Raw genomic sequence first — 11,548 nt, 5'->3', positions numbered from 1 at the left:
ATTTTTTTTTTCTTTGTTTGGACATTTCTTTTGTGCCCTGTGATGGAGCTCTTGGCTAGGTTACACAAGACTATAAAAGAGATGCAGATTTCAGTTGTGGGTTCTATTTACATTTTTTTGCCGTGCTTCAACCCTTAGAGTTAAAAGATGTTTGTGTTCAGTGGTTAGCCTTTCAAAATTAGATTTTATTTTTTAATTTAAGTTGTAGATGGAATTGGTCAGTATATTGTTTTGGCCATTATCATCAGTGATGTAGTGTGTATACTCGTGCATTGCATGAGACTGCTTCAGTAGACCGAAATCCCACTTACCCAGCTCTCAAAATGCCGAGATAATAACGCTGACAATCCATAAAACCAATGACCCGGAACACTGACTTTTCACTCCAGATACGTAACCGCTTGGCCAACCTGAAAAACAAATTAAAACTGAAGCAAATTAAACCCACCCGGGGGGGGGGGTGCTGCGCACTCTCTCTCTCTCTCTCTGTTTATATATATATATATATATATATATATATATAAAATCTACAGCAAATTTGTCAAATGACACTTGTTGACATTTGTTATTTGACAGTCTGGTCGACTAAACAGATGGTCAACACCTGTGGACAAAAGCAGCAGATTGGAGAATGCTAGGAGTTGGTCAATTTACCCTATCTACAGGAATTGTGCAATCTCTGAGTTAGAATATATAATAAACAGTTGGTATGTGGTGCCAGGGGGCTGGCCCCCTACAAAATGGTATTCTTTCCAATTTTGTATTAAAGGTTTTGCATTTGCCATATTAGCAAATCTGATAATGGATTGAACTACAGTGGGGACCGGGAAATTTACCCTTTTCCTTACTGTGGTGCGATCCCCGAGTTGAAATATGTAATATGCAGAGGCTTTGATAGCCAAACTCTGTTGGCCTCTTACTATGCTGTAAACTATACTGCATAGTTTTAAGTCTATCTTGATATAATAAGTTCTTAGCATACCTTATTTTAATAAATTTTCTTTGAATTATCTCACTTCAATGTGATATCAGTGAGTGAGAAGGAACAAAAGATTGCATTATACTTAATGATAGGTCTTATTGCAGTCACAAAAATTGATTTTAGGATCTTTGGTTCTATGGAATCAACTACACTTAATATTGAAATCCATCTTTCTGAAAGCTATTGCTTTAACATCTTGTGCATCCACGGTAGTGCAGCAGTAGCGTTGTTGCCTCACAGCAAGAGGTTCTCCTTTTCAGTTCTTGGCTGGAGTGCGGGGAGTGCCTTCTTTGTGGAGTCTGCATGTCCTCCCCGTGGTTGGGTGGGCATTTTAAAGACGTGCTTAAATGGGCATGCCTTCATTGAAGGTTGAACGTCGAGCTGGCACCTCGGCGTTCGTGAAAATCTACTGCCAGTCATTAGCAGACCGGAGTTCTGCTATGGTGACCCCTAACTAGGAAAAGCTGAAAGACAAACGTTGCTTTAACATCTTGTACATGAAATTTAATTGTAAGATTATTACATAAAGTTGTACTAAGATCCCTAATCTTTTTAACAATTTCAAATTCTTCTCTTCCCATCATTATCCTTAATTTCTGATCATTTGCAAATTATATTATTTCACATTTATTGTGGCTGAATTTAAGACCCATTTTGTTTACCCAGTCATGAAGTTTATCCAAGTGCCCATTTAAATCATCCACATTGTTAGATATTTTTTTATTTCTTCCCCCACATCATAGTAAACTGCATGTTTACACACCCAAAGTTTTCTGCATGTGAGTAGTTCCAAAAACACCACATTAAATAAAAAGTCAAAATTGACCCTTGAACACTTTTTGTAGCTGGAAAACCAGCTTGATATTAGAACCTTATATTTAACACATTGGATCATTACCCGACTGTCAGACTGTAAACAATGTAATATATAAGGATATACATTGTGTCTCTCCAGGCACAGTAAAATGTATCCTTGTAATAATGTGTCAAAACCTTTGGTGGCATCAAGGTAAACCACCGTACCCACTTTGCCTTAATCCCTCAAAGTGGTAATTGTATCGTAGATGTTAGATTGACATACCAAAGTCGATCTCCATATTGTGCATTGTCAGTCATTGGTCCATATATATTTTAGCATCAGTTAACTATTGTAACATGCATCTTTCCGAGCATTTTCTTGTGATTTTTAAGATTTATTGCTCTGTAATTAGCTAAAAAATGTCACCTCCATTGAAGATAGGAGCTGTAAAAGACCTCTTCCGTTCTTTGGGTGCCAGTCCATTTAACAGTAGATTACTGAAAATATTAATTAAGGGAAAGTCTATTTTAGTAGGCATGTCATTCTTGAATTGCCCTGAAATAAGATCTGGGCCCACTGAACTTTTTTAAATTCTACTCTGCACTTTTTAACATCCTCCATTATTATTTTAAGAAAATCATTTACATAGCTGGTATTAACGTTATGTATGGTCCTTGGATTATTTGAGCTAAGTAACCCTGCTGAGTATTTGTTAAATATTTCTGGTATTAAATATTTATCAGTATCCATTTTGGACTTATTAGTAACAAATTTGTATACTAATAAATCTAACTCATTACACTATTTCTTGGTATTAATCTATTTAAATAAATGTGTTATCAGGAGTGTCAATTAATGAAACTGCATGCTTTGTCTGCTATATAATTTCTGTTTATGGCTCTTGGTACTCCTCAAACATTTATTATTGCATGCTGTACAGTGTCTTGTATGTTGTTGTATCTTTTGGCTTTTCCCAGTTAGGGGTCGCCACAGCGGAACTCCGGTCCACTAATGATTGGCAGTAGATTTTTATGTACCGAGTTGCCAGCCCTGATGCACAACCTACAACGAAGGTACGCCCATTCACGCATGTCTCCACACAGAAGACGCTTTAGCTGAGATTCGAACAGGACAACGTCTTACTGTGAGGCAACAACGCTACCGAAGCACATATCAATTCTAAATATCTTTTCCTCAGATGTTCAGGCAGGTATTTATTTCTAGCAAGGTTTTCCTGCTCATCTTCACTTGTTGAAGGTGTAAAGCAAAAATAACATCCAGGAGAAAGTTGTTGATCAGGCAGCCAAAGAGGCAAAGCAGGGATAGGCAGAGAAGTAAAGTTGATCACTAGGCATCTGCTGAGGAAGAGCAGGGAGGAAGTAGGCTGATGGGGAAGGAGGAACTTTGCGAGAAGGACAGCAGGACAAAGAGTTGGTGAAATCAGGTAGTCAAGTGAGGATAATTAGGATGAGTTCAGTATGGGGCAGGTAAACATAGCATTTGATAAGTAGGGGGTTGTTGGTGAATGGAGATTCAATCACTAGAGGCATCAAGTCACATTAAAAGAAAGATGCAGTGAATGTGGATATGTTTTCATGCCTAACCCCTCGATGGATAAGGCTCATTAGTGAACACATTTTTCACAAGAGAAGGGCACCACATAATGTGATCTGAGGGTGACTAATGACTTGGTGAAAGTGACTGTGGTTGAGTTAATGGAAAGGATCATAGGAGGTTAGTAGGCTATTGGCCTTGAGGCCCTTATAAGCCTAGCCAAGAGTTTAGGCCATGTTTATACAAATCAGCACCTGATGGCCCTGTCCAGCAGGGACATGGGTGGAATCCCAGGGGTATATTTTCTGTTTCCCATCCAGTTATCCAGGTTGTGCTTAAAAAGGGGTAAAGAGTTACTCTGCTTGATGTGAAGAGGGAGTCTGTTCCATAGATGGGGAAGTCTCTGGGACACAAATCTGTCCTGCCAACAAGTCTTGTTGATGTCACAGCTCATGTTGAGGCCGAGCGTGTGGGTTACTCGAGTGGAGCTTGACTTGCGGACATGAAGCAGTTCCATCAGGGTGGGGTCTGTAATCACCTTGTATGCCAGACAGAGATCACCTATGAGGAGTCTGTATGAAACTGAGTAGAAGGATAGGGCTTTTCCCCTGTCTGTGTATGGTAGATGTTTGAGGCCCTGGATTCTCATGGTAAGGAACCTGTGTGGTCTCTCCAGCTGCTGCATGTGCTTTGCAAGGTACATGCTGAAAGAAGCATTATACTCAATAATGGGCCTTTTAAGGGAAGAACACAGGGATGTTATGGCCTCATTGTGCCTGTATGAGATATGCTTACTTATGAGGTGGGCCATGTAGAAGGCTTTTCCGTACTACAGAAGCAACATGGTGGTCAAAAGTCAGGTTGCTGTCAACTTGGGTGCCCAAATCCCTCACAACAGATTGTGTGCTTAGGACATTATTAATGTGATAATTTGTGGGGACGTCACTGTTCCCCAAAGGGGATGATGATGCATGTTTTGGTCTTCAGCTTGAGGCCATGTTTCTGGCACCAATCATTTGTCTGAGTGAAACCCTCTTGGAGGATGTCCACATCATTAGTGGAATTGATGACAGCACCCAGCTTGCAGTCATCTGCAAACTTGGTTAGCCATAGCCCACTGGTTTTGGCCTGCACCTCAGAAAAGTATATCCCAAATAACAGCGGCCCCAAGGCCAAACCCTGCAGTACGCCACTTGTTACGGGTCTACTGCTTGAGGTGGCTTCCCCTGTTTTGACTACGTGGGTTCTATTAGTGAGCCAGTTTGCTACCCATCTGGTAACATATGGCCTGATGCCTAGTTGAGAGAGTTTATCTATTATGCTCGAGTGGGGAATAGTGTCAAAGGCTTTGGCCAGGTCAAGGTAGACTGTGTGCACCATCTTCCCCTTGTCCGTGGCTTTGGCGACTGTCTCAAAGAAGTTGACCAAATTTAGCAGACATGCCTTCCCTTGATGAAGCCAAAACTGTGTGAGATCAAGTGTTTGGAGGTTCCCACTGTCCTTGTTAATGAGGTCCACAATAATCCGTTCAATGGCCTTGCAGATCAGACTATTTAGGCTGATGGTTCTCCACCTTTGTGTAAAGGGATGACAGTGGCTGTCCTCCATTCAGCTGGGATGAAGCCAGTACTTGGGCTTTGGTTGAATAGGGTGCCTAATGGTGCTTCAAGTTCTTGCATGAGTTTGCCTTTGAGAAAGCAGTAATGACCTGTTCCCTAGCTATAAGGAGAAGGGTCAGGTACTGGGGATGTCCTGATTTACTGATGGGGGGACAGAGGGGCAAAGTTTTCACTGAAACTGTCAGCTAGCAAGTTTGCTATATATGAAGCATTTGTATATGTAGTGTCCTTGACCACCAGTTCTAAACAGATCTGGGTGCTGCCTTTGAGATTGCGACCATATGTGAAGAAGGCCTTATGATTGTCTCTAGTAGAGATGGCCAAGTTAGACTCGAAGTTTGCTTTGGAGAATTTCACTGGTGGCCGTATTTGCTTCTTCAGGCTAAGGGGACATTGCTTCCAATTAGGCACCTGCTCCTTCTTGGTCTTGTACAGCATTTTTTTCCTTTTGTTATAAAGATTATTTATTGCAGATGTCCACCAGACAGGTTTACTGTTCCTTGCAGAGGATTTAGTCTTGTCGAGTATTCCTGATTCCATGCATCTGTATAAATATAGTGCTTTGGTATCGTTTTGGATAGTGGTGCCAGTTCCTACAGAGGGGGAGGTGGCTGTGAAGCTGTTTATAGGGATTTGGGGAGTACAGTAGCACCCTCAAATTTGCTCTGTTTTTTAAAGGTAAGCAGCATGAGGAAGGAAAATCTTGGGTCATTCAACTGCTGTTTTAGGGAGTAGGTTAAGGAACAGAGAATTGACCGAAGACCCAGGGATTGTGAGGAACTGGCCTGCAAGGGCAGATTTGAATCTGTGTCCCTTTGGAACTGCATTGACATAAAGGACTAAAAGGGCATTTTAAGGTGACTTTACCATTAAACTGAGGTGAAAGGGAAGCAGGAGTATAAAGGTTGCTTAGAGCACAATAGGGTTTCAGAAGGAAGAGGTTTCTAATGGTCAAGGAAGAGTTTATAGAGAAAAGCAGCAGATTAGCAGAGAAAAGTAAGAAGGAAGTGGATGTTGGTAGGACAGTAACGATGGACATGTGCAGGAAGGAATGTGACAACAATGACATTGTTAGAGAGATGGACTGTACTACAGTGTAAAAGAAAACAATACTCAACAGAGAGGTAACAGAAGTGGAAGGGGGAGAAGCATTAGAGTGGGCAGTTCAGGGAGATGATTATAGAAAGCCTGACACTAAAGAAATGTAAAAAGACCTAGTAAAGAAAGTAAAGAGAACAGAACTGGGAAGAGAGTTATAACAGGCCAAGTGCTCGCGGACATCTGCAATAGAAAGGGGAGTTTGAAGACTGGGATCATAGTGGTGCTTATCCAGTGTAGAAATCCAGGAAAGAGAATGGTTGAGCTGGAAGCACTCATAGTAAAGAGTCAGGCTTATTTAGTTGGAAGAATAGAAACCTGGGCCAGTGACATGATTGGATATGGTGCTTGATGGTACTAGGGCTCAAGATTTTCAGAAAATACATAGTAGACCCGGACTATAAAAGAGGATTGTAGTATACCAAACATAAATTAGTAGGTGATTGAGTTTATGTAAGGAGTGAGCAGAGTTGAACAAATAGTTCAACAAGGTGAGGCTGAAGAGTGTTAGGAACCAAAAGTAAGCTGCATCTTCCTCTGCCATCCCATTGTAAGCATCTCCCCTATACCACTCCATGTGCATGTGGTAGAAGGGGAAACTAAAAGACTGAAAGAAAACTCAAACCTCACCCTATGGCTGTCTGAATGATTGTGCATCCCTTCTAACCCTCACTCACCCAGGTGATGAAGAATGCATGGGATGACTGGCCATGGAGGGGCTGATCAGCAGGTGGTGGGCAGAGTGCAAAAAAAAAACTAAGCTGCCTGGCAGTAGAGTAGGTAGAAACAAAAAAGGAAATTTAATGCATATTTATACCCTTTAGAGGCCACTAATGTAGGTATGTAGGATGAAGAGTTAGTCAAGAATATGGCAGTCAGCAAGAAATTGCATTAAGCAGAATCTGTCTTAAGAAGGACCAGTTGTGAAGACTTAAACGTCTTATTCATAATCAATAAAAGTGTGCTATGTCATCCTTCGATACCAGTGTTTGTTCTAAGTTGAGGTTTAGTACAGTAAGTGTCATAGATGAGGACAGGGAAGGTTCTCACTCACTCGATGTCACTGGTCATATAGAAATTCATGAAGAGAGTACTTTGGATACTACAGTGTGGTCAGGCCCTAGCCTGAGTCTATTCAGACTCTTAGCAGCTTAAACATAGGACCACAAACTTTCTGCAGGTGCACTTGTCCAGAAAACTTTCTTACCTGACAAATCAGGAGAGCAGGCAGAGAAGTTGCATTTGTGTTGTCAGGAGCAGTGGACTTTTATCTTAGGAGTATGTTCAATGCTTAGGAGAGGCTGGTAAAAGCTAGATGGTAAGAAAAGCAAAGATTGTAAAGCTGTAGTCCCCATTGGCTAAATTCTGGGAGACAGTGGACCATAGTGAGCATGGAAAGCAGGTCCTTGGTTCAGGAGATCTTTATTTTTGTAAGGTGGTTAATTCTGTCGGTTATACCTTGGTCTGTTGCTGGTCAATTTAGGAGGCTAATGAGATTTTTACCATCCCAGACTGTATCACTTCGGCAGTGTGAGATGTATAGCCATTTGAAAAGGGTTGGACATGTAATAAGGTTTGATGCCAGCATGGTTGCAGCTCTCTATGAGAGACTGTTAAACCTGGGTCTTTGTGGCAAGGAATCAGGTAAACATCATTGCAGGAGAAAAAGAAAGTTGATGATGAAATCTCAGGAACAAGAACAAGTAGAAGTAATCCTTTAAAAGATGATGATCACTCAGAATCAGTGCAAGTGGATCCTGCAAGTGAGCAGTTACAACTGGATCAAGTAATCACATGAAGTCAGTAACTGTGTGGAACAGATAGGGATGAAATAAAAAGCCAGAGTGCTGATGGGCTGGGAAGCAAGAGAGTGGAGTTATCTGTTAGTCAAATTGATGAGAAAAGGTGTCTTAGTACTTCACAATTGCCAGATGATGTAATGGGACATGCTGGAAAATCCATATTAATGTTTCTGAAGCAGTAGTGGAAAGGAAACTTGAAGTCATAGGTTCATAGGTAGGTACTAGGCTATTGTCCCTAGAGCCTATATGAGCCTAGCCAAAAAGGTACCCTGGCTTTCGCCACCCAAGAAAATTATTTTCCTGTGCCCCTGTCGAGCAGAGCCACAGAAGAGATCACTGGGTTGAATTTCCTATTTCCCGTCCAATCATCAAGATTTTTCTTGAAGAGTGCTAATGAGCTCTGTTTGACATAGATAGGTAGTCTGTTCCAGAGTATGGGAAGTCTCTGGGACAGGAATCTATCCCTCCAGCATGTTCTGTTTATTGTGGTGACAAGGTTTAGGTCCCTACAGCGTGTAGCTCGAAGGGATTGGGATTTCTTTAAGTGGAGCATGTCCAACAGCTCTGGGTTTGACATAGCTTTGTATGTTAGGCAGAGATCGCCTCTGAGTAGGCGAGACTTCACCTAAATCACCTTTCCAGTGACAATCCTAAAAGAACTTCTATTTCCTCCTACCAGATAATGTACCCGGGTAGTTAAACTATGATATTAAGTTGGGCAAAACCATAAATCAGAAGTGATGCAGGTGTTCAGGAAAGAACAAAAGCAGCTTGAGAGGGAAACACGATGTAAACAAGCTGGACTTCTGAATGCCACGTATCTTAGAGGTAGCAGCAAGACTTATAGATGACCTGGGAAATCAGAAGATCACTTTAGATGTTTACCGGGCTGACAGTGTGGGACCATTTCAGACAAGCAACAAGAGTATCTTTATTGGATTTCTGAATCCTTTCTGATAAACACTTTTTGTAGCTGTTTAGATGTTGCATATTTAGCAAAAACTAAATACTGAGAACGCATTCCGCATCTTATTAGCTGGCTGCACCCCCATATAGTCTATCTCTATTTTTTTTTTTTTTTTTTTTACTGTGCAAGCTCAACTGTGCATTTGCTTTTGGGACATTTTCCTAGGTGAACTACAGGACAACTGTACTAATATTGGGCATTGTAACATAAGTGCTCAATTGATTTAATAATTTGTAGCCCACTGAAGTCATTGAATTTTAGAACCACTTCTGTTAATACCTTTCTTAATACGGTCAGTCACACCATTATAACTTATGAAAATTCTATTGTAAAGAAAACAATAAGAAATGTATCTGTTTCTTGTACCTGCTAACAGCCATTAGCAACGTCGCTGCTTATCCTGTTACAGGATGCCACTTTCTCTACATGCTCACTCGTACCTTGCTTGCATTAAATAAATTAGAAATATTGGGTATTTTTTATAAAGAAATGTTTTATATTTAAGTAATGTAAGGTAGTGTTTTTCCCGAGGTATTTAGATTCTTCAGATTAACATAAATTATTTTTTCAACTTCTAGGAAACTTGGGGATTCTGATAGCACGTGTTGATTGTGGAAAGTGGACAGATGTTTGCACCAAGCAAAACATAACACAGTATCCAGTTGTCAAACTCTATCTTCCTCAAGAAGATCCATTGCTTTATACTGGGATGTTGGGTTCAGATGCTCTAATAAAATTCATCATGTTGTAAGTATTAAGAATATTTCTATTTTAAAGGAGTACAACAGGTTTCTCTAATGCATTCCTCAACTTCACCACCCTTTTCCTCCCTATTTACATTGTCCTCTGTAAAGCAACAACAATAAAGCATTTACAATTTTTATAATTCCCCTTGCTTCTCTAACAGAAGCCTACCTTCTCATACTGTGATGGTTTCACTTACAAAATGATTCTCTCATGTTTGAATAAAGCTTCCTGGAGTTGCCCAATTACTGACATCATCGAGGCCAGGCAGTACAGGTACTTTTTTTTTTTTAATCAGTTCCCTCCCCCAAAGTGACATCACCACAGCCATCATCTGATTCTAACTAAAATAATAAGACCCACCCATTCTGTGATGTCATGGCTCCCTTGTCCTTCCCCCAGCCTGAGTACTGCTCATTTTATTCAGTAGTAGTGTAGTAACACCAATGTTTGGAAACACAAAAATTTGGTATACATACTTGTACATTCTGCACGGCAAATGATGCTTAGGTGGTATATCGCTTGCATACTTCTCTGTTGTATTTGCACCAGATACTGCTAGTGTGCAGTGCGGGACTAGAAAGATTAAAACATTACCCTAGTATCAGAGGTGGCAGTGCAACATATTCATAGTGGCTTAACATGAGAGTAACTCTAAGCAAGCACCATGTGAAACCTGAACACGCACCTAGAATTATTCAGTAGAGCTTCCACACCTTAAGTCTGAAAATGAATTCACATACTCGCATGAACAGGCGTAGCTGCATATTGATGGCTAAAGGTATATGGGCATGTCGGGTGGTTACTACACTGTAAAACTGGTATGCAATGGTGGAGATATTTGGAAGGCATGAGCAAACACATCAGTAAATTAAAGCCATAGCACCAACTGAACTGGAGGTTGGCAAATAGATTTAGTAAGGGATTTTGTCCATGCACAAATATTTCAACAGTGATTCTTTGCAGTGGCATCCATTATCTGATTCAAGGTAAGTTAACCTTGATGTCCTTTATTTAAAAAAAAAAAATCAATAAAAAATTTACTTTGTTATAAGTGACTTCTGGACACAAAAAAAGGAAGGGGAAAATATAGCAATGTGGTTTGTATGTACAAAGACAAATCCAGGGACACTGCAAAAGGTTTTTTTGCGAACCAACCAGTGGAGTAAAAACATATGAAGGCAAACACTGCATACCAACACACTTTGCACATGTAAATCTCAATTTTTAACAAGGTGGAAGCATGAAGTGATACCTTAACACTTAAATTAATAAAGATCTAAACTGGTTAATAGTGTAAATGTTTTATTCTTTAGCTCCTTGGTGCAAGACCTTACTGGATGTGATTGCATTCATTCAAGTAAGGCCATGGCTATGGTGCAGCAAAAAAAATGTCCCCTTTAACAAAGGAAATGCTAGAGCAAAGATGAAATTACATGAGTCAAGCATCCTGCTGAGATCTGCCAATCAATGGAATTACCAGGTCAAATTACCCTCAGGACTTTGACAACTAGGGAAGCTAAGTGTTATGGGGGAGGGGAGAAGTAAATGGACTGGAATTCATTGTCTCACAAATTAGTGCTATTTAAACTAAATTAGAAAAAAAGGCAGCAGTAAACAGCACTTTGAGTGTGTTCTGTGGCATTTGCACTGTTTCTGTTTTAAGTAGTCATCCAGCAGCAGGGAATGTTACTTACACTGTTCTATTTTACTCAGTACTTTGTACGCATGCAACATCTATAAAATGACAGAAACTTTAGGCAAACGGAGGCCTGCATGATGTAACATTTTTGAGCCAAACAATGATTTCTGGGATACTGGATGGCAACCTGATTTATCCAAACCACGTCAATATGCCAGCCTCCAGGTGGTCAGAGTCTGGAATTACATATAAAAATATTTAAAATCTTGTAAATAATCCCAGAGTGCTGTTAAAGTGTAGGAAACATCATGTTTTTTGAGTCTGTCGGTGCGGTACTCCTT

At 40.4% G+C, this 11,548-nt stretch overlaps 1 protein-coding gene across 1 annotated transcript in view; it reads left to right on the top strand.

Moving 5' to 3' along the window:
* Window positions 1-11,548, top strand: part of TXNDC16 (thioredoxin domain containing 16) — a 1,725,832-nt gene that overhangs the window by 923,997 nt on the left and 790,287 nt on the right. The window contains exon 12 of the mRNA XM_044073553.1: window positions 9,400-9,568. Coding sequence (XP_043929488.1) covers window positions 9,400-9,568 — 169 coding nt within the window. The remainder of the gene's footprint in view (window positions 1-9,399; window positions 9,569-11,548) is intronic.

The sequence above is a fragment of the Protopterus annectens genome, chromosome 6.part0 (genome assembly GCF_019279795.1).
Source record: "Protopterus annectens isolate FY-2018-M chromosome 6.part0, PAN1.0, whole genome shotgun sequence".
NCBI lineage: Eukaryota > Metazoa > Chordata > Ceratodontiformes > Protopteridae > Protopterus > Protopterus annectens.
Note: the sequence above shows the minus strand (reverse complement) of the source record. Positions and strands in the feature narration are given on the sequence as shown.